At 35.7% G+C, this 25363-nt stretch overlaps 1 protein-coding gene across 2 annotated transcripts in view; it reads left to right on the top strand.

Moving 5' to 3' along the window:
• The window catches only part of sm (heterogeneous nuclear ribonucleoprotein L), a 161316-nt gene that overhangs the window by 105962 nt on the left and 29991 nt on the right, over nt 1-25363 (top strand). For both annotated transcript variants that reach the window (XM_018506705.1, XM_018506706.1), the window contains exon 6: nt 8761-8824. In XM_018506705.1, coding sequence (XP_018362207.1) covers nt 8761-8824 — 64 coding nt within the window. The remainder of the gene's footprint in view (nt 1-8760; nt 8825-25363) is intronic.

The raw sequence follows: 25363 nt of genomic DNA on the forward strand, positions 1-25363 counted from the left end.
TGATTTTCAAGCGTTGGCGGAAGATTCGTCTTAAAATTGCGAAAATGATTTTCGTCTCGCGTCGTTTTCACAAAAGCGCATCATGTTTTTCTCGTCGAACGAAGGCAAGCTTTAATTTTTAATTTAATTTCATTTATTGTGTATTCAGAGAATATTTGAGGTACTAAAAAACGAATAAATACACACTTTGAGTACAATATTGCTTCAAATAGAAACATTAGCGTTAATTAGGTAGTAAATCTTAGTGATAAATAGCGAAATTTTTACCCATACACTGAGAAAAAAATTCTAAATTTTAATAAAATATTTACTCATTGAAAAAACTGATAGTTCTTAACATTTTTGTATAGTTCAAAAAGTCCATTATACATCTTTAAATTAAAATTGACATTTTATTTTCTACAATGTAAATCAATGATTTTTGTATATCAAAAAAATATATATGTTTAGTAAATAGGTAGCACTATATAAACAAATGATTTATTAAAATTTAGTATATTTTTTTCACTATATGAAATCGCTCGTTCTTTAATAGAAACGTCAAACTATCGAATGTGGTTCTCAGGTCAAAAGCGGAATACATTTTCGGTCGAAAATGAATGAACTTTTCGCGATTTAGCTTCAGGGATATAGACGAACAGGATTTTATTCTTTATTTAACTTCAAAGTTTGTTTTAACAGATTGGCAGTTCGAGAATCGATTGGGATTCAGTATCCAGGCTAGGACGAACACTGAAATAGTCAGTAAGTCGATACGACTTACCGCGAGCGTCACAGGTACTTGAGGCGTGAATAGCAGGCATAAATTTCTTTTTCGCGTGTCTCGCCGGACTTTCGGTTGCTGACAACCGAAATTAGACGTTAAATTGCATACTACGAGAAATATGCGACGCGTGACCACATTTACGACTCCAAATCAGAAATAGAGTTCGAAGCAACAGCCCTGTGCATGCGAGTGACAATTACGAGGGGCTACGTTATAATTACTGTTTAAATCAATTACAGTAATTACACGTTTAAAATCTATGACGATCGTATATATGTCGTTCGCGAAAACAATATTTTACTTTAATGTATTATACCTATAAAAAGCAGATATATTTAATAAATTTTAATTTATTAATGCAAGGTGAATTCTACTTTTAAATATTTTTTATAATCTGATATCTTGGATTTTGTATGTTTTAAATGCACATTGATATTATACTGACTTCGTTCCGGCAATTTATTATTTTTTACCGGAAATAAAACCTTTGACATCGGTAACGTTGCGTTGGTATGTAGAAAAAAGAAGAACACTCGTCGCGGAAAAGTTTGTCCGCGGAACAAAAGGGGCTCGTATGTTTCCAATCGCTTTTTCTTTCTTCCTCCTTTTTCCTGGCTTTTTCCATCAAAGCAGCTCACAGGGGAGAGATAAAAGCACATCGGTAGTATCGGTACGCGATATCGGAGGCGAATTTTATATATCGCTGCTCGTCAAGCCTGCCAAACTGTCGAGACTCGAGTGATGGACATGCTCAGACGTTTTATCGCGTGCAAATGTGCGCGGCCGTTATCGTAAGTGTGCTCGTGGTTAATAAATAATATCCATTGTCCATCAGGATGATGTTTATGTTGCTGACCGTTGGTTGTTTAGCTGCTTTTTTTCATTGTTATTATTTATTCTAGATTATTTATTCTATACATCACGTTTATGGATGATCCTTTGCATAATATTTGCAAGGGAAAAACGATTTTGTTGAAGTACGCTGAAAATTGAAAGAAAAAATTTGGCTAGATACAAATCTGAAAATAATTTTGTTGGACCATCAAAATAATTTTGCAGGAATCTTAAGGTGGTCAATGCTGCAAAATGTTTTGATATTCCAGAAATTTTGTCGTCCTATCTAATTGTTTTCCATCAAAATTATTTTTTAAATCTGTACTAGCTAAATTTTTAGATTCTTCAGCAAAATTGTTCTTTCAGTGTATATAAAAATTTAGCCAGATCCAGATCTGAAAATAATTTTGATGGTCCAAACAAAATTATTTTCTGTATATGACTAAATTTCTAAACACTTTAGCAAAACCGTCCTTCCCGCGTGTGTATATTAAATTCGTTTTTACTGTACTAGAATTCTAGAAGCGGCGATTCTTTTAATATTCACACGGAACTCAGGAACTGGGAGGACTATGGAAGATTACGTTTAGTGAAATATACAAAGGCGAGAGGTACAAAGAAAAGTTAATACCATTGGAGTCTTTATTCGCGGTGTTAATTACTTCATCCGTTGCATCGTTAAACGCATTTTTCTGCAGAAACGCAAAAAAAAAAGAGATAAAGAAGAGAGATCGTAAAGGACTGAAAAAAGCTATCGGAGTTTTATGACGACGGCTACAGTGAACGGCCAAACGAAATCCCACTCGTTCATTCGGCTCTCAACTCGTGCGCGTTTGTTTTATGTTCTTCGATGCGCGGTTGTGAAACTCGGGGGCAGATTACGCTTGCGAGTCTTCGCGGAGCGGTTTACTTGGCGCATGGTATCATCTTCCTTTATTCCACGGTATCACGAATTCCCCTCTGGGCATCCTCATTTCTGCACACGTGCGAAATGGTCATCACGTTCCACGCTGCTTATGGCGAAATAAAAAAAAAAAGAAACACATATCCATGGTAATTCACGATATGTACGTTTTGCGCGTGAGGTTCGATAGCGGCGAGAGAACAATTTAAAATATTCTATCTATCAGGAAAAATGCGAGAACGTAAAGCTCGATGTAAAAATTTTCAGGTTTATTCGACTCGCCAATGTACACCAAAAAAAGTCGAAATATTCGGAAGCGAATGTTGGTGCTTGTGACGTTTTCTTCGATATTTATTGGTTACAAACAAATTTGACTGTAATCACTGGAATATACATTTCTGTGAAATATGTCTTATTTTGCTTATTAATTGTAAAAAAAATAAAATAGACGATTTATTTTATTTGTCAGGCATAAAATTTTATTTCACTACATTTAAATATGGATTTATTTTAGTAAAATAAACATTACATCTCATAAATAAAGTATCGTTTTCGCAGTGTATGTAAAATATTAAATTACGAAGCAAAATGTTATCTGTTTTTTATTTAATATGGATGTATAACGTGTACTTCTGCAAGATATTTCCAAAATTCTGTATAAATTTTTAGCTTTTAGCCTTTTTTACTTGATATTGCGCATTATGAATTTACAAAAAAATACTATTGTAAAAATTATCATTTTTCATCGCATACATTCTTGCGGCAGAAAATCAGGCGATAATATATTATTTCTGAAATTATTTTTACGCAAGAACTTTGAAAAGTTCCTTGAGAGAATTTATTATTTCCACATATTCGCGTGGTATTTTTTGGGGAAAAGAATCTTTTAGCGAAAAGTTGAAAGCGGATCAAAAGCTACTATGATACGTACAACAGGAACGGAATGGAGGTATCGGAGCGATTCGTTTTTGCTCTCACCGAAGATCATAAATCAGTAACGCACCGTCTGATTCGCGGATCAATAAGAGTTCGGTTGGCTCGTTACGAGAGCGACGCTCAGTGTGAAACAATGGTTCATGTTTTCCGCGTTTTCCGTTCCGCGGTATGAATCCGGCCAATGGCGCTCCATAGATTGCAGCATGGAAAACTGCCCGAGATTTTGGGATGTGTTATTCAAACGATCGTAGGTGAAAAGAAGTTTTACGAGAGAAAGACTGTTCGATTCGAGCCCTCGCTGTTCAGTACGGTATGTTTTCTGTGGCTGAACAGTATAGTGTATACTTTCGGAACTTAAAGTGAGATAGATACGTATTTAATATTTGACAAGAGCGGGAAAAAGTTTAATGCAGTTTAGTACAAGAATAAAAAACATACCTAGTATAATTACGCTTCTCAAACGTGAAAAAATTCTAGATGACGTGATATTTTTAATTTCATTATGGCAATCATGGAAGCCTCACGTGACTGTTTCACACTTTCTTTTTTAACTAAATTAAAATTTTGATACAGTTCTATATTTTTTTGTTCTGTTAACTTATACAATATTTTCTGCGCAATCTCATGATGCTCAGTGTTATGTTATTTCCGTGCTGTTTCGGAGCGTTTGCAGAATTAAAATTTTAAATCTTTTAAATGGCATATCTCACAGTTTACGAAAATAGGTTATACATACAGATTATCCTGCATGGATTTTTTTCATAGTACAAATCTGAAAAATGCGATCACCCTGCAATTTTTTCAAGGAGCCATTAAATCTTTTAGAAATAATAACTTCGAAGAAAAAATGGTAGAATTTGCTTAAAAAACGCATAATAAATTGCACGCTCAGTTTGCGAAGTTGTTGGCACTCCAATGTGTTGTGTCGACAAGTATTGATTAACTAAACTATCATCGAGATTAAGATCGAACGAAACCCTGTGGAATACTCTATGTAGGCCAACTAAATAACTCGCTACACGACAGTCTGTATAAACTCGCGAGACGATATTCTACGTGAATTGAAAAAGCTTTTTCGCGTCGCCGCAATCTACAACCAATTGCAAGTTTACGCTTCTTCGACTTCAAGTGCTATTGAGGTTGTATGAAACTTTTGTGAGGTATGGAGCTAAATATAATTCGTTAGCTAGCCTTTAAAACTTCAGAAATAATTCCGCATAAATACGATCGCATGAATATATCTCCTTACATTGATTTCGGTACACTTTGGGACTATATAATATTATCATTACTCGCAGCTATTATTATTTTCATTGCGATGAATTAATTGAGATAAAATGAACTGAGAGATAATTATACCTCGCGGCGTATCATAAAGCATCGATTCTAAATCGGCTCTGCACTATAATGCACCAGCGGAATCCGCCCGCAGTTCTCAATGCTTAACTCAACGTCTTAAATCCAATAAGAAGAGGCTCGTCGTCGTCAGATGAAATGAGGTGCTCCGACGAGGCGAACGTCTCTCCTCTTTCCCTCCGGCGAAATTAGCGTTTTCGAGTCGCTTGAATTATTCAGCTACGCCGCTACATAGCACCGCCTTATCTTCCGGCTTTAATAATTTTCCCGGTCGTGCTGCAATTGCGGCACGCAAAAGTCTGCTCCATTTGCTACTGCATATCCGCTAGAAAAGAGTTCCGTTCCTCTTCTGAATTATGAATGCCGTGAATGAGAGAACGCAAAGGATATGCGTCTGTAGGTTTAAGTAGTAAAAAAAAAAATGTTAAAAAAATTAAATTTAAATTCTCTTCAACAACATTTTATAAAGATATGTTTTTATTAGCATAAAAAACTCTAGTGTACACGCGATATAAAGTATATAGACATACTAAATAGATATACTATTTAGTATATAAAGTATATAGACATATACTATTTAGTATATAAAGTATATAGATATACTAAAGTAACGGTGATACTTTCTAAAAAATTCAAGTAATAAAAATATGCCTGACGTTTATTGCCAGTCATAGAACGATTTTGCATATAAGCTTTTTCACGAAAGTGACGTTCTACGCTGTCGCATAGACAATTTCTTGCAGCTACTTACAAGTGACGCTGTGAGAATGATACAAAGTTACTTTCTACGTGGATTAATGCCGGGACAGTTAACACCGAGGCGAAGTAAACGGCATTACCTCACCTCGGCGCAATAAAGAGGAACTAATTTCGCTCTTCCGGGCGCGGTAGGATGCAGGTCAGACTTCTGCATCGCAAGCACACAAGGGAAAATGATTAAGCCCGAAATATAGGGGTATAGTAGCAGCTACATCAAGCTTGTATCCTGTTGAATAATTCTCATGGCGACTTCAAAGCAACTCCAACACCGTAGGTTAGCAATCTAAGCTTTTGAAAATTTCAACATAGGATGAAGAGAGCTTCGAAAATACCGAATATCTCCGTTATGTATCCAAAATAACTTCTTCGAACTTAATTTATGTATGTTTTCCCTTCGGAAGAATCTGCATTTATAGTATTAATGATGTAATAACGGCACAGTTACATGAAAAATTATTAGTATTTCAGAAAGAAATTTGTCGCATATTATATATAAGTACCATCTACTCTGACGAAATTGAGTGGAGCGCACGTGTAACTCTCTGTAAATTGCGGCAAGATTGCCCAGAAATTGCACGTGCAATGAGCCGATCGATTTTACGGAAATAGAACCTTCCACAATGCGAAAAACAAGGATATTTTCTGCTGCATACAATGAAATTATTGAAAGTAAATTTTTATTCTTAATAAAGAAATACTTAATTAAAGAATAATATTTAAAAATAAGAAATGAGAGAAAGATAATATAATTTTTTGCGTAAATAAAATTAAATATTTGATTATAAAAATTTTGAACGATATAATCAACTCATGGAAATATAATAATTTTTTGTATGAATTCTCTAAAGCTGAATCAGTGGATAGTCACTAATACACCCAGTGGCATACTTTGCACTGATAATCAGTGAAGTTCAACTAAGAAAGGAAGAATGTTTGAGCATTATATAACTAAAATACTGATATTTGCATTTTAGAGTTAATTTCAATCTTCCAATATCATATTCATTGAATTTAAGCACTAAAACAAGATTAGTTAGATCACACATTAAAGATTAGCTAGGTTAGGGATCTCACATTTAATTCACTGATTACCAGTGGCACACTTGGCTTTGATATCAGTGATTATGCACTGATTTAGATTTAGAGAAAATTATTGTTATTAAAAATGTAAAAGTATGTGGAAAAATTGTTTTTAATTGCGAAAAGAGGATTAATATAGGTAAAAGTATACAACTGACAATGAGTATTTATTAAAGAAAAATATTCGTGAAATTTAAAAATAATCCAGGTAATTTTCTTTCGTTGAAAATTGTCGTTAGAAAAGAGCGATTTTTGCCGAGGTCTTGTCCCTGCTTTTTATCTCTAAATTTTTAACTCTTTTGATGAAAACAAGCTACGACAAAAATGCAGTATTTACTTAACATCTCTCGGACAACAGGCTCGAGACAAGTGTTAGCACGCATTCCGCGCGATGAACAAACATGTGTTCGCACACTTAGCTCTTATAAATGTGATTATCTCGAACAGAATCATGCTTCGTTCTAGCGACCGAATGCATAAAGACGACATCGTCTGGTTTCCCCTTCTTGGTTTTTCATAGTGAATCTTTGTAAGCTTCTCGACCATCAAACGAACAAACTGTCGGACCACGTTCGACGGTTTCTTCTGTTTTCTCCTGTTTTTATCTACCTTGGCAGCAACTCCTCTGAATTGTCTCAAATTTTTAAAAAGGAGACGGATGAGTTTAAAAATATTGAAATAAAACAAGACACAATTAAATTATATTTAGCATTTTTGCAACGAAAAGACGTTATCTTGATACAATCTTTTAAAGCGACGTACATATGTATTTTAATTTTTCTTAGAGCAAATGTTTCCATTAAAAATAATCTCCTTATACTTTCTTTCGGTCTTTATTGCGTCAAATTAAGTGTGCCTTTTGGAAATTATTTTTCGTTTTATTCATTCTGTACGTTTTATCTATGAAAATCGGAATATCTGCAAGAAAAATTGATGGGCACTATAGATACGGTTAGAAATAAGAAAACAAATTTACCGAGCCAGCGTGGAGGGACAAAGATATATTTCCTCGACGTGACCTATAAAGCCTTTCTCGAGGTAACGTTCAAAAGTTATCATTCGAAGTCACCGTGTAACTTTATATGGTGGTTATAATGGCAAGAAATATAATTGTAAAGCTTGTCCTAAGTGCGCGGAGCTCTACCTGTCTGAAAACGAGGTGGAATGCGACGACTTATTGCAGACGGACCGTTAACTTTTTCCGCGTGCTCGGCGCGGTTGGTAAACGTGGCTAAGCTGGATGGCTGTATCTCCTGTCTACGCCGTTTTACTTTCCCTGCCGGGTTTTACTCGCGGAATTATTATCACGGTAGACGAGATATACCGGAGCGGTTATTCAGCTCGAAACGTGACGTTTTTACGGCCGTGGAAAGCGCCCTAGAAGCGCTCTCGTAATCTCGCGGATGCATATATACTACGGGTATATTACGATACACTCTCGAAGATAGAGCGAATTTTTTCGACGACAAGAGAAGGACGATTCTGACAAAACGATCGATCGATCGTTTATACTTATACGTATAGTTTTGGAAGAGCTGCGAATTTCACGGCAAATCATTGGGGGTTCAGTGGAGGAAGAGAGCTGCTCTATTTAACACCTGGGGATTCGCGTCGCTTAAGCTAATCGAATTAGTCTTGCATGCCCGAGAGATTCGCCCAAGTATTCATTAGGTGACTGAGAACAAGCACGGATTATTCGTTGCTGTAATCGAAGGATGTGGTATACGCTATACACGGTACCTTCGAAAATTGCGATATTGAGTTATGGATAACTTGCTATTCCTCATTCAGTGGAAACTCGATACGAAACTCTCAATAATAACATTATGCGCCCACCTGCATGTAGCTTTTTGTAACAGGACATTGTTTGCAAGTAAAAATTTCATTCACTAATTTCTGTGATAGAAACTTTTGAAAAGAAATTCCAACTCCATGTAACACGTAACAAAATGGAATTAGGTGACAGTATTTAATTTACTTTTTATTTCCAATTCTTCTTTTTTTACATTTACACGTTTCCAATCAAAGTACATTTTTTTCTCTGCGCGAAAAAAAAAACAATTTACACGTCAATTCTCTGTAATGTTTGAAGCCGTATTTAAATATATCTTTGTTATTTTTTCAGCCGACAAAGCTCAACGTCTACAAGAATGATGCCGAAAGTTGGGACTACACGACACCGACACTGGGTGAGTCTATCTATCCTTTTCTCTTTCATCTCCCTCAGTTCTTTTTTTATTTCCTTTTATTGGTGTTATGTACGTGTAACTTCATAACACATCACTCCCCTCGCGTCTCTCGACATGCGTTTCAGCAATCGACAGCATGAAAATGTAGAATCGAACAAGTCTGCTTTTTTGAACGTTACTAATATTTTTTTAATATCAATCAACATAATCTGAAATCTTTAAATTTTTAATCATCAAATGTTTTCAAATTTCAATTTTATGTATATCATTAACATATATTTAAAATACGATTTTTCTGAAGGAAATTTAATTCAGCTGTGTTCATGACGTATTGTTCAAAAATTGTACAAACGGCATATATCTAGTGATTGATCAAATTTTCGTAAAACTTTATGCAAATACGATTTAACTTTGGAAATACTAGATTTTTGCAACAAACGTTAAACTGCATTTATTGAATATAATAAAATTATTTATTGAAAAAGATAGGCTTGCTCGATTCTTGCATCCAAGTCGTCAATTTGATCGCATTCTCCAGAGAGGGGCGGTGTTCAACTGATTTCTTCCTGCAGAATCCGATTTAATTAGCGACGGCCATTACGTACGTGCGAAACGCACGGAGGATCGTTCCCTCCGCACGCCGATCGTGTTGCGATTTCTCCCCTTTTTTAGTTCATCATTTGTGCCGCTTCTGTGCCTTGTTGCACATAATGGGGAAAGCTTAATTGGATCAAACAGTATCTAGACGCAAAAAGGCTTCGCCTGCCGGCTTTGCTCGCAAGCTTCGAAGAAAACATTTTTTCTTTCGAATATTTTATTTACTTAAAGAGAAAATTAAGCGAAAGTCTGCATTTCTATCGTTCATTGAACATTTTAATGATTATAGATAACGTTTCTTTCTTTGTAAATTTTAAATTTTTATATTACTTAATTACTAGTTTTAATCCTTTCTTGACATTTTAGTTCTAGACGTTTGAAATTAGTTTTAATCTGTTTAAATCATAATTGCTCGTTTTTGCTTGACCTTTCTACCACTTTTTTAAACTTTTTTTTTTATAAATATTAAATGTTAAACAACTTTTTGTATAATTGCGTAAAAAGCGATGGTTAAAAAAAAGCTTGCAAAACACGTTTGGGAATCCATTGCAATCCGGTTTTAGAAATGAGAGATCAATCCGGAAATGCCGCGACAATGCGATGGGAACGATCCTCGAGCTTAAAAATCGCTCGACCGTCATACGCATGAATTCGTCGCGGACATTCACATATCACAGAATCCGAATAGATCTATTCACTCTGGAATACGAGGCGACGAGAGAGCAGGAATATGAAAGTGCGTGATAATTTGGACCACCCGACGAAACGTATAAATATTCCGAAGCGGCAAATTATATGCAAATGCATCGTAATAAATCCATATTCAAAATACATCTCGTTACAAGGATATTGAATGAATTTTACGCGACAAAACAGCGACGCACCATCGCGAATATCAACCCGGTTGGCAACACATTTCTCGAATTACAACTCCGTATGCGGACTGCGTTAATATATTACGCTGAATAAAATGCAAAATGCATTTGTAGCGAAGTAATTATATCTTACTTTGACATTTAACGCTTTTCACGGCTAACGTGATAGTTTAGCTCGTTTTGTATTGCTCACACCTACCTTATTATCCGTAACAGGCTTTCTACAATAAGCCATTACCTAAATTTTAAGCCGTAAGAAATTGACCAATCTTAAGTTGATTATTCTTCTCACATTCGACTGTGATTGGCCAATTTCTTACGGCTTAGAACTTAAAGCCTAGGTAATGGCTTATTATAGAAAGCTTGTATAAAGTTAATCCTATATATCCCCCCCATCTCAATAACGCACAGCCTTCCGAAAAAGTATGTGGAACAAAAGGCGAAATGAAGTTGGGAACCCGCGCTTACAAATTATTCTTGCGAATCACGGTTCACTGACCAACGATTAAATCGCTCGCCCGAGGGCGCGAATGCTCGAGAGCAGAGCGCGGCCTTCGCATTGCAAAAGTGTAGCCGTTTAGCAACTCAACGCCGCTTGGTTATGACGCGTAAATTATTTCGAGTTATCTTACAACATTAATTACCGCGTTTCTTTCTACCACGGTTAATGAAGATTACCAACGCCACGTGGCGATCCTCGTCTCGAACTATTAGCGCCGTTTTCGAGATAATTGCTCTTCGCGTCGAGGTGCTGCGGTTTCGTTGCGCGAATTCGAGCGTCGAATAGCAATTATACAAAGACAATTTAGACGTGAGTTTATTTCCACGAGTAGACACCGGAAAAATGAAAAATCCTCCACTGAAATTTACTTATAGCTGGAAATAAGATTAGCAGAGGAGTGACCTTAATTTCTGCTATTGTAGTAATATATATTGATCCTTTCTTAAGGAAAACGCATTAAATATTTGAGTCTTGTCGTCATAATAGACATTGAAATGATATTTGAATAACCGTTAATTTTATATATTTGTAATTAAAAGAATTTTTTATTAATCTAACGAAATTAAGCTACTTTAATGCGCACTTTAAGTATAATTCCTGTTTGAATTAATAAACTCATTTTTTTATCTTGAAAGATAAGAGCTGCCTTAAGTCACGCTGTTATCATTTAGATCAGTATTCACAGTTTGTTTTTATTTCAAGATTGTCTTAAGTAATATCTTAAGATACGAATCTATGTGTTAGGTTTATGACGATCTTAAAACGATCTAAAGTATGAGAACCGTCTATGAGCCAGCCTGTATATTGCAACGTTCAGTGTTAAGTTCAGAGTAACATAGTTATAACTTGATAGTGGTAACGCCCTGAAACACGCGAAGAAAATTACTCGTGCGAATTCAAAAGTTCGCTAACGCGTAATCACGCGTAAGACTCCTCGTATTGCTGTAATTAGCGAAAAGCAATTGCCGGAATATCGCGTGCCAGGTACAAACCTTAGAAGTAGAATTTCAGTCGAAACGACAATCGAGCAGAGCGCACGAGGAATTCGCCCCAATTACGACACGGGCTTGACGTTCTGTCACCAGCAGCGACGTCATCGACGGCGTAGCCTTTCGACTGCACGAAATCTCTGAGTCCTTAGAGATGGATTTTCGCACTAATTGCCGTCCTTTTCGGACATAACGATGAAATTCGCTCGCCAAGAACTTGTCCTATAAGATACAAGTATCTTCATTATGTTGGCCACGCCCTTCGCTGTCGTTCTCTCTTATGGGATTCATCTTCCGGGTTGTCATTTCCATTTAAAACTAAATTAAAGTTAGGAATACATTATGAGTACATCTAGAATTATTATTTAAAAGAAACAGATCGCATATTAGGAAAGTTATTTAATTCGATACTGAAATATCGCTGACTTGCGTATTTTTTCAAACAATATGATTTTTTTTTAATTTGATGATCCAAAATTATATTTTAGATTCAATGATCCAATTTCCCAATTTGAATTATTTTTGTGCGTGCAATGTTATATATGTAAAATAATTGTAGAATATATACGCTTTTTTTTAAATTCACTATTGTGTAAAATTAATTAAATTCCACTTTAAATATTTGTCATCAAAAAGTTATAATTTTTTTAGTTACGTTATTGGCGTGTTATCAGGTTTTAGAAATTTGTAAAATTCAGACCGCAAAACGTACAAAAGCTCAAACAAATGCAATATATCCATCCGCGCGACTAGATAAAACAATATCGGAACTATATTGATAGATTGTATCAATTCCTGGATAGTGGCTGTCTTGTTATCCCTGGAAGGAACTCGATTACGAAATCCCCTCCGGGATCCGCGTCGACAAACCCGTCTGCCGAACTAATTGCATCGGAGATAGGTCAGGTCGATCGCTGTACTTCTAACCTTTCCTGCCTTGCATCCGCATCTCGCGGATGAAAGTTTCATTAGGTCTAGAGGCGATATCGCGCGGTTTCAACCGCAACCTGCATTTCCGCGAAGGAGAAACGGCCGCGCCGTTTTTGCACATTCGAGATAGTGGGCATCGCATATCGATCCAAACGCCATTGCCAGTCGAGTCGCTTACCGTGAAAGTGGCGTAAATCAAATCGTGAAGGGTAATCAATTTAAACCGGTCATCAATAAGAACATAAGCTATTTGTTACGTATTTTAAAATAGGCAGTAGATTGCTTAGGTGTTCAGAACTTGAACTTCAGCTTCTAAACGAAGCGTGTAAATGGGCGAAAGAGTAATGTCGTATTCTTACCGACGTAGTACAGTCGTCGTTGCTTAAATTGTTAACTCCCAATAAAACGAATGGAGCAACGAGCACGATCACGTTGCCGTAAACGTCAACTGAAACCCAAAATAAACCCGGCTTGCTTCACTTTTGTATTTTAATCAACTGTACACGTGAAAGAGTGGCATTGTGCAACAACGGCGCGCCCTCCATCCTTGCGAATCTCCGGGCGATTAAGATCCGCGATTAATCTGCTGCCTCTGTCCGTTCAATTATACTTGCAGAAATAACGTTCGGCCGGACGCGATTAATCCCCCTCCCGATCGCGTTACCCTCAATTTTCTGTCACCGTCGATCCGGTATTCCGATTTGGCAACGGTGACGACGACAGCAGACCGTCCTCGACAAACCGTCATTGGCTCCGCCGCGCGGCCGTTCGTTTCTCTCTGTGTGTATTAATGTCGCGCACAAAGGATGTCATCAACGTCGTCGACGGCGAACAAAGCCAAGTTTGTTTCGAGAAAGTGGGCAGGCCGATGTGATTTTATTATACCCGCGCGCGAGGCACCTATCTGTGGCAGCGTGATCAAATAAACGAGTAACGTTGTCACGAGCATCGGTAAGATGCTCCATTTCGCCTTTATCAGGATTGAAACTTCAACGTTTAATGGAGAAATGAGAGCAAAAATAAAAACGGGAATCCTGAGCAAGCAAGTCTAATAGACTTACTTTAATGGATGCGTATACTTATTTTTCGAAATCCTCGCTCGTTGAAAATAAATCTTACCTTTTTAACTTAAACTCTAGGACAGATTCGCAAGAGAGTCACGTGTTCCTCTCTTTTCTCAGAAAGTTACGAGCACGCAAATGAAGGTATATACTACTTGCTGAGAAGCATCTGCGCTTGACGGGGAACGTCTTGCTTTGTCATCCTAATGCATTCATTCATAAGAAATTTACGAACTTTTTAATGCATCTCGTTTACTGTATCTATAAAGTGGTTCATGTTACCTTTTTTCGTGTGACTTTCTTCGAACGGAAGTTCTTTTCTTCTCTCGCAGTTGCCGAAGAGAAGAAAAATTGAATTATGTTACTTATCGACATTTTTGTGATGACTGAATTCTTCTTGTCGCAATTAAAAGTATGTATATTTTCTTTTGAAATACGTCAATAATATTTTAGGCATATCGGAAGGAGCGCAAACGTATTAAATTGGTTTTTTTGTTTCTTGACAATATTATATAAAAATAATTAAAATATTATATTTACGTACCTACAATTATATATCTTTGCGTTAAATATGACGATGAAATATTCGCCACGGAACATTATAATACATGATGTTATCATCATCTTCGCGTGATTAATTTCAACAAAACTGGCACCAATATCCTCGGAGCTGTGCAAACTTGCTTATTATAACTAGAATAAATTTCTATGTATTTATTATTTTGGGTACATATTACACGTGATAAAGTTTATATTGTGAAATTGTGCCAACTCTATAAATTTCCAGAGTAATTACTTTGCACACAGGATGACGTTAGCAGACATTTCTGTATACTAATAGCTTTCTCGCGCATTACAGCCTCCAAATTAACAAACTTTCACGCTAATTGTTTCTGATGCAACGGTATTGCGACATATATACCATTCCGTATCATTGGACGAATTTTGGCAGTTAATAAATCTAATAAATATTGTTTCCTAGATAAAGCGTAATTGAAATAGAATTTCTAGAGAACTAAATTATTACGGTTTATAAATACTGCTAAGTTCTATATAATCACTTTTTAGTTTTATTACTAAGATTATTTAAAAAAAAAATATAATATATATACATACTTTGCACTAAAATTCTAATATTTTATTAAATAATTTCTTTAGTACAATTATCCAGCTTCCGTAACTTTGCTAGTTAATCAGAAGACTAACATACAAGTATTAAATATTATTTTCTCGCATAAATCCGTAATACAAAAAAAAATAAATTACAAATGGATCTTGCTAGGGTTAACCTTGTCAGTAAAAAGAAAACCAAAATATCCCGTGCTCGAGGCAAGAAAGCCGATGTAGTCGTATCCATCGCATCCAAGTATAAATCCTTTGCCGGTGGAGAGATTTAAGTTTGTGACGCCCTGCGAGGCTGTGCGAATGCGAGTTGTCCTCAATCGGAGAACGGAACCGGAATAAATTCAACTTCGCGCGTGAAGCGTGGTGAAATAGAGACAAGGCGAAATGGATTGATCCTTTGCATAAAACTTTAAACTCCAATTCAGCGATTTCTCACTAACGGAACGGAAGCAAGTGTCCGGGACAAATGGTGCGAAAAATCGAAAAGGCTTGGTGTTATCGCGAGTTTAATGCTATTCCAGGATCTTTCCGATACCTCTGAAGAAAGATTTCTGTAATATCCAATTGTAAAGTGAAACGTCGATCTCAGTAGTTATTGATTTATGCGTGATGCATAATATTGAAATAAATGGCAATATTTTTGAATAATACTTTAAGAATAGGGGAAAAATACAAAGTAGTGTTATATTAGACCATGATATATGATATCACAATTGAAATGCTTGTTCAGAAAAAAATTTTAAATACTTTTACAGATTTTCACAATTAAAAGCAATAATGAAAACCGTTCATCACATAAGCTACATTGTACGTGAAAACTAACTGATTTCACCAAAACTCGATATAATTAGTACGGAGTTCTTTCTTATAAGATTTGTCCGAAAAAGAGCATCAGTGACGTCTTGACAGAATGCTTCTAATAATTTAATAAAAAAATTCTGATCACTCGGGATCGAAATTGTTTTGTTAGAATGTTGTCACAAAACTAGAAATCAGAGAAATATCAGGGATATTGAAAACGGTCAGGAAAATCAGGTAAAAGTCAGAGAATTTTGCAAAATTTTCTGGGAAATGAAAATTCTTGGCTTTAAAAAAATTTAATATGCGTACATCATACTTACGTAGTTTTGCAATACTACAAACTTAACAACTAAATGCAAGCAGTCTCCACAACATTAATATTACTTTACATTGTTATATTAAATTACTCTCTCAACAAAATATTTAACGATTTCCAAGTCAGAGGACGAAAATACAAAAAATTAAAAAATATTATTAAAAGCAACAGAAAAAAATCATGAAATTTTATTTGAAAATCGGGGAAAAGTTATGGATTTTGTGACAAACTGTTAAAGACGAACGGAAACGGGATGAGTACCGCTGTTGCAAAGCTGTCCGTTTCCTTATTGCGTGTGAGGAAGGAGTATGATCCGCGATCAGGAATGTCGAGAGCAAGAGGGTCAATCGCCGCTCGAGCCGATGAAACGGTACGTTGATCTCATCGCAATCGCGACGTATCGGAGTGCAACGAGATATGCGGCATACGCGTTATGAATTGTCCGCTCCTCTTGAAACGCGCCGAGTATCAGGACACGAAATACCTGTATCGCGAAGCGCACAAGTCACAAACGCAGAACATCAGTATTCACATCAGTATATGCTCTGTTGAAGATTTATGAGTTCGTTGATGCTCATGAGAGACGAACATACCCGTTAACGAGCAAAGTGTCGTCGAAGCTGTAGAATCTCCTTCTGCGAAAGACTTTGAGTGTTGCCGGTCGACATTCGCTTCGGGGATCGTTTAAGCACGACACGATATTAAGCGATCGCTCAAGAGATCGCATATGCCGCCACTTATCGTTTCTCGAATTGCACAAGCGATTTCGTGTTGGGAGAAGTTATGGCATATACACATATATCTGTTTCAGAAATCTAATAAATTTCACTTACGATAGATACAATGTTGCGACTGTAAATGCTGAACAAATTACCGAATTAAGTTAATTTAAGCGTGAGTTTCGAAACTAGAATTAATGTGCTAAGATAACAATCTAATTAATTTAATAGCTCACGTTTTAGAAAATTTCAGTTTTTTAGAAAGTTTACATTTATGAGCATTACTCATTTGCGCGCAGGAAGTCTAATTAATTTCACTTATGATAGATCTAATTTTGCGACTGTAAGTGCTGAATAAACTAGCCAATTCATTAGCTTTGAACCTGTTAACAGTTTCAAAGCCAGAAAACTAGTTTAGATTTGCTAAAATAATTTAATTGCTTACCAAATTGCACAAGCAGTATAATTTATCAGTGTTCTTGAATTTTATTTCATAAATATTTCAATATCATCTTTAGAGAACTGACATACATTTATAGAAACAGTGATGTTAATTTAATGTCATTATCAAATGGTAATTCCACGAATTGTTCAAATAATTTGTTATGCATCAAGCTTTGTGTTACTAACGATCCTTTACCGAGATTAAATACTTATTGAAAATTTTATACGATACACACCTGCACATAAGTACGTATGTAAACATTGCTCTCTTGTTGGATTTTAATGATTACATTTTGAAGTTATTTATTATATATGAATCTTATTATGAATATTATTATATGAACGGGAAAATATATCCAGATAAATAATGCAGTTTGCTAAATAATATGATTTGTGCTATTCACATTGGATAATTTTAGGTACCACTCTCTTTATTTCACGTATTTTGTAACGAATTCCACCGCGTTAATTAAATGACTAGCTTGAAATTAAACATGACAGAATTAATATCTTCGTAACGCGCTGTGCTATAATTGCTGTGAGTACTAGCCTCGCGACAACTGAAATAAATCATCGTCACGGTAGCTTGGCGAAAGTCATTATGCTCTATGATTACTATGAACGTTTAAGGAAAATAAACCCTTCGGCTATAGGAGCGACATTACCGTTTTACTGAACGGTGAGTAAAACGACGAGTTTGTTTGCTTTGAAAGCAAACGTTGGTAGCTATCACGTCGAAAATAATCGTGTTCAAAGCTCAGCCAGTTATGCCTTCTGATCAAAAACTATACTACCTTTCTGAGCAAGTCACATCTGATTATTTGACAAATCTATATTTTGATCGATTCAGTTTCGTCACTTATTGCTTCATTATAAAATCTTGATCATACGATCATGTCTGGACAGTTTAGAGACGAAAGATCTAGTAACCATATAGAAAACGCTTCATTATGTGTAAAAGGAAAAAGAAATCAATAGTAGACACTTTTATAGTGAAAAAAAAAACAAGAAAAAAGATTAATCCTTCAATTGCCAGCGAGCTGTCTGGCAATAATTCTTGTCGGTCAATTCTTTTTTATGCTTAGCAATTTACGACAGCAAGTCAATTTTTGTAGTTCGCTCTTTTTGGATCTAATGTAACGAGATCAACTGGAGACGCGTCGTGTCAACGATCGACGGGTTGTCGACCCCGGATCTGATCTCATTCCCGCTTCGATCCTGAGCACATCGCGAACGCTGACGGATCCATTTGTCCAAGATGAAGCAGGTCGTGGCGTCGCGTGCGCACAATGAGACTGGTATTTCCGTACGACCGTTGGCCTTCCAATAAAAGACACCGTCACTTCGAATTAGAATTCCCGGGATAGTGCACTGCGACTTCACGGCAAATTTACAGCAGCGTGCCCAATCAGTCGCGGTTACCCTGTCCACGTGCTCGCGATGAGAACGCAACAAACTTTTTTTATCTATTTAGAAATTCAAAGGTCAATATGAGTCTACGAGCGCGATAACACATCACTTATATACTTGTTTGAATTTATACATTCGTATTTTTTTCCATTGATACTAGTTTCGACTTTAATAGGATCTCTTTCTCAAAAAGTACATGTTGATTCGATTTTGTTTAATTTTTATATAAACAAGCTAATAATTGTTATTTATTTTTTCTTTATTTTATTCCTTTTGTTTATTATATTATTATATATTCTTCAAAATTATACGCATCAGAACGTAATCATTTGAAATAAATTAAAGAGTTAATGACGCGAAACGATAGAAAGTTTTCGAATTAATAAAGATGCTACTTTGTTTCACGATGTTGCTAGGATTGCACTAGATGCATCGTATTGTATTATGCTTTGTGTTCGTATATTCTCTAGAAAGTGTCTAGAAGTCAGTGTTACAATTTTAGATGAATCAGACTGTTCTCAATTTCTAATTCTCTATTATATGCAGAGTTAAAATTAGCTGATGTACTGCTTTAATTTTTCTTAATTCCGCCTAAAATACTTTTCCGCGGTAATTTAATAAAGTAAGCGTAATCTACAAAGGATGAGATAGAGAAGTTGCCGTTGAGGTATGTACAAAAGTAGTTTTTGGTATCTCTGTACCGAGGAAATTAACTGCCAGTAGCCTGTCAACATACACACACACACACACAATGTTATAGATTAAAGTAAACTAAATATATACTCTACTCTATTCGGCGCGGAATGAGGAAGACACAGCGTGTTATGGTAAGACAAATCACCGAGGAGTTCCTGATTCCGATCAAGATCGGCGACCGAACGAGAGAGTGACTAACGAGTCCGACTGAAAGTTTAGACGCGTACTAACACCTCCCATTCGAGTTTGAATTCGTTGCTTGTTCGGCCGACGTCACGGTACATCTCCGTCAGACTGTCCAGCCAGTCAGATTCTTTATTTACTTTTCGCAAAGGGAAGATAAAAGGGACAAGATTCGAACGAGGTGGCAAAATAAAAGGTGATCCTGAATGACACTGTGACAGTCCAAATCCTATTCTGAGCTTGTCACTCTCAAAGCGTATTATGTACTTCCGTCATTCACATTTCCACTACTAAATCTTTACATCTTACTTTAAATCACTGGAATTTTATTTGTCGACGTCTCAAAATTATTAGCATTTTAAAAGCTAAAAAAAGTATTCATGTTTTATACGGTAAAGGTTAAAAGCAGCACGCGTACAGTAAAATGCTTTATTTCTTTTTTCATTATTACAAATCCCTGATTCAGTTTATATTTATTTAAACCGTGTAAACACACATCACGTTATATTTATCTAAAAGACGCATGCAAATCATTTCGTGATTGCTTTCGCTAACAGTACATATTGATTAAAATATATAAATAGAACAACTAAGTATAATATAATACTATTACAATAGTATCTGTCAGTTAACAAGTAACCCTAATTTTGCTCTTAGTAAAAATTAAAGACCTCGTGCTCTTATAAATTAGATATTACATTTTTTATATAATTTATAAAATTAATATTATTTAAATCTCGCTTTATTAAGATTTTGTCAAAGATTTGTATCTTCCCAAGATTAATTCTAGTGACATTCTGCTTCGGAAAGAGTAGCTTATAACTTTTTCAATATATTCGTATTGTTGCATCCGCGATCAAACATACAACAGCTGCATTCCTTGCGAGTGTCGACCGAAAGTTCTTGCTGTCATTCGTAGCTGTTCGCCGTCAAAATCTGGTCGGTATCCCGACACAAGAAATCCTAAACTGGAGGATGGCATTACGGTGCGATGTGACCACATTCCACAGTAGTTTGTGCAATGTGTCACTTCACCGGCCACTGCCGCCATTTCAACTTGGCAAGTACGGATTCGATCTTCGGCCAACCTACCGGAGAGGAATCCAGTCTCTTTCCTCGTCAACAACCGCAATGCCCACGCGTTTCTTGCGCCGGCCCGCCAAAGTTTCAGGCAAATTAGCAATTTGCCAGCAACAGACTCCACCCTGGTCCCGGTGCGACGATTGGCGGCCCAAACGGCAACCACCTCATGGTCGAAAATTACGGACCGCCTCTGTTCATCGTCCCGTGCACATCACGTTATGTATACAAAGTGTCCCTGAGCAATCACACCTCCCTTTGGCAACCTATATAGGGACACTGTTATATACGTGTCGTTATATAGATTCGTGCATAGTTGGCCTGAAACAAAAATCAAAAACGTAGAAAGAAATTTCAATTTCTCGTTCAAAGTTTCCATTATCATCATAAAATTCTTTAAACACGTAACAAAACTTTCCGATTTGCTCATAGAACGAAAGAAATATGACTCGATAATTTTATCGACGTTAAGTCATATGACGAAATACTCTGCGGTTTACAAAACGTGGCTCTTATCGTCATATCTTAAAATCATTCAATTGACCTTCAAAATTGTAAAAAATTTAAGATACCGGGATTCTTATTCTATAATTCTTAACGACAGTATCAGTATCGTTGTATTGACATTATGCGCATGCTTTATATACGTGGTAAAAAAGCTGCGCAATGACAATATAATACAGACACTGTCGTTAAGAGTTACAGAACAGGGACCAAAAAGATTATACTTTACTATGGAAAAATATCAAAACAAAAGTTTTATAATTGTTATAGTTTACATTTTTTTGTGAAATATTTTCCAGAATATTAGAAACCATGTACGTGGAATTTAACGCAATGTAATGTAATTCTTGCTGACAGTTAGCTTCCTCTGGTAGCAACTGTCAGATCAAGAATGAAATTGCAACAGTTCTCAGTTCTCACTAATCTCGCCCTTCATTACAACGAGCCGTTATCAGCTTTACTACAATGGCAGTGCACATAATTACAGTTTCGCTATAGGAGCAGCGCCGCAATCGTGAAAGACGTCAGATTTACTACAGCAGTTTACCGTTAATGTAACTACGCAGCTCGCTCTTGCGATAAACTGTAAAACGCAATATTATAAACGCAAATGGATAAAGAATACATACAGTAGTCTCGTATAGGAAGAGTTACGTGCCAGCAGAAATTGCACTTTTTTACGTCTCGTGAAATCTCATCCAGTAAAATATATTTCTCTCTCTACGGGATTTTTACCTTTACCCATTTATCGCCGTTTTTTCTGAAGAAAGGTTTAAAATACTTGCTGTTCCTGGTTAATATAAATTACTGCAGCAATCAAGTTAATGAAGAGTTTTTTTTATCAATACAGTCTGTTATTATTATTCTTTTTTATCGATGTTATCTTATCAAAATTATTTAAAGCTTAAAAATATTATCAAGAGTTATTTAACTTTAATTTATATTATTTTTTTTCTTCGAGCTAACTTTAATTATCTTTATTTAATTACTTTATTTAATTATTTAATTGCATATTCTAAAAAATATTGTATCGACAAAACTAAATATTTTTCTAAGTTTGTTATTCAATTTTTACATAAAAAAATGAATTATGGATTTATTAAAGAATTTCTTCAGTCTAAAAAAAAGAAGCTGAACTAGGGATATTATATTTTTCGCAATTGGATCGTTTAGAGCACCTGACTTGCGTTTACGCTCCCATATTATCATTTACGTCAACCATAATGCTCAATTACTGCATGGTCGCCTTCATGAAGCTGATATCGGCGCTCGCCAGGCAGGCTCGTCAAATCGTATGTACGCAGTTTTCGTGGTAATCGCGTGAGAGCTATAGTACGAGAGAAAAAGATAATATCCAGAAAAGAACAATAATATAATTAATTGCTATAGTTAAAAAATCTAAGTAGCAAATAGATAATTTTTATGAGTTTTATTTGTTTTTATTCTTTTGAATCATTACTCTAAACGCAGTCTTTATATCAAAACTGGAAATATAATTTTACATTATTAAATTGATAATTACAATTTAAAATTACTGATAAGAGTTGTTAATAAGCTTGTGAATAGATAAGAAATTTTTTTTATCTTGCGAGTATTTAGAAATATTAAATTTTTTATAAAGTCTGTACATTTGGTCGCACATGGTTTTAGCTATTCTATAAAATACTATCTTGACGTGCACTTACTAGTAATTAAGAGTTCCTTAGAACGTGTATGCATATAATGATTATTACCACGGTCGTTTTTATTCATTTTTATCAGATACAGTTTGATAACTCGACTCTCGTAAGACACGGAGATACTCTTAAACCTTAATTATCCGTAGGATGGAGTTCGAGTTAATTTCACAGGGCGAAACCGCGGGGGTGAACCCGAATCGTGTCGATCAGTGGTATCGCCAAGAGTTCCATGGCGTGCCGGAAGTTCTCCTTCGGTAGCGACCAGACGCTTCCAATTACCGGCTTCGATAGCGTCAAACGCTCACACTTTTGCTCACGGCTTCTCATTCCATGAAAGTGCCTGGCAGTGCAGATGCCATTTCGTTCTACCGTATCGTAATTTCCGTGTTGTACCTGTACGCGTGAAGCGAGCCAGCGTGTTCTCTCTGTTCTCGCATAGCTCATTTCCAGGGTGGAGCGTCGTCGACGTCATCCACCACCGAGAACGGAATTTCGTCGTCTCGCGATAAGAGACGACGAATATAGGATCCGACGATGATAGTCCTGGATAGACGGTGCTTCTTTCGACCTGAGCATTAAATTGCCGAGGAGCGCAAAAATGAGAGGATTACCGGACGACGTAACAAGTTTAATCCTTAATTATTATGGTAAAAAAAGCGAGGAATATATAAATATAAATTTTAAATCCGTTTCATTTAGATCTGCTTAATGGTAATTAATATCGAAGGATTCCTATTTTTAATAATTAAAATCATTTTTAAATAAATTAAAATTAAAATGGTTAAATAAATACGGTGATCAAATTATACATGTATCGGCATATAATTTATTCAGAAAATATTCTCACGCGAGAAAAAGCTGCGCACTTTAACTAAATCAAAATGATACAATAAATGTCATGAAGTATGCGAGATGGAAAGGCAGAGAAGTTCACTTCTGCATTTCCTTTCGTTTTGTTCGAACAATAAAACGAGGTCAACATCACACCTACGCAGACGTTCGCCATTTCCGTGGAATATCATTCGCACAGGTCTGACATTTCGTTTCACCATGCATCACGCGTGTTACCCTCCCGTATCGTTCGTTGAGGGAAAATAAATTGGGCGATATCAAACGACGGCAATTTTCTAATTAAAATCGCGCGGCAAAGAGAGAAAGAGAGTGAGGGAGAGATAGAACGCGACTCGATTGTGACTGTGATGTCCAATGGGTGTCGTCAAACGTCGTTCTTAGTCACAGTTGTGAAAGGCGTCCATAAATTCATAGTTTCGGTGGAAAACCACCTGCAGGTTGGTCGTACATCACGTCCACCATTCTCATGCATTACCCACGGGGGAGAGATAAATTGCCGGAAAATAAAACTTTAGTTTCCCCCCTCCCCCTTTAGGACTCGTGATTTTAATTAAACTCCGCCCCAATGAATAATTATTAAAGTAAGTCCGCGATTAGGCACAATGCGCTATAAAGAAGAGAGAATATGGAATTCTGTTCGATGTGACTTTTTGATGTGGAATTATTGAGATAAATATTAGGCTAATAAGCTGAAATAACAAAATAATTAATTAAAGATTATTTAATTACATTGAAAAAGACCGATTTTTATGTTGAAAAAAAGATTTTGCAGTATTTGAAAATTTAACCAGACACAAAAATAATTACGTTAGTTTATTAAAATAATTCTGTTGGACCCACAAACTGTTTATTAGAATTTTTGGATCTACGTTTTTTTATTTTTTTGCATTATCATTGTACGTCATTCATAATTATTTTCAGACCTGTATCTAGTTAAATTTTTAGATATTTCAACAGTTTTTTCCGTATAAAGCGATATATATATATAAACATACATTTAATGCCTACTTTCTAATTTTTGCTAACAAGTTATAAGTTCATCTTCAATCATCTTCAACATAAATTTTCAAAAACAGCAGATACTCTCTCTATTCCATTTTCGACGTAGATAACTCGATCTATTTGAAAGCCAATTCAAACGGTCTTTGAAAACTTTAATTTTATTGAAATGATATAATTGCATGAGTTCTACATATGAATAAAGGACGAAAAAAAGATTAAAAAACTGCACAGATCTTAAATCTAAAATTTGTTCATTATAAATCCACCTTACTTTAAGATTTACTGCATTAATTCTGGCCGTCCAGAGAAATTGCATTTTGAAATTTCTGAGTAATTTCGCGACGAAAAACGGTATCATTTACAGTTAGAGATTCAAGAAATGCAACTACGTCGAATCAAATATTCGCTGTAATATTAGATCGCGGACGAAAACGCAATTTCAGGTTGCACGCAGAAGAGCAGTTTTACATCTTGTAATACAGCAAAAGGAACAATTTAGATGTCTGTGAAGTTAGCACGGCATTTTATTAATTTTCAAAAAATAATGATTATTCCAGTAACACTTTCCATTGTTCTACTATTCTTTCACACAAATAACAAAATATTCTGCATTTTTAATATCAAAAAATAAGAAATTAAGAAATACCGTGCTAACGTTCACGTTCCAGCACGGCATAACTTCTTCTAAAGGACAAAATTCCAACAATTAATAATTTTTACACAGATTAGAATATTCGAACTCCACGGAAACGTGTCGACCCGATAATTTTCGAC

Source organism: Trachymyrmex cornetzi, unplaced genomic scaffold, assembly GCF_001594075.2.
Source record: "Trachymyrmex cornetzi isolate Tcor2-1 unplaced genomic scaffold, Tcor1.1 scaffold23, whole genome shotgun sequence".
Taxonomy (NCBI): Eukaryota; Metazoa; Arthropoda; class Insecta; order Hymenoptera; family Formicidae; genus Trachymyrmex; species Trachymyrmex cornetzi.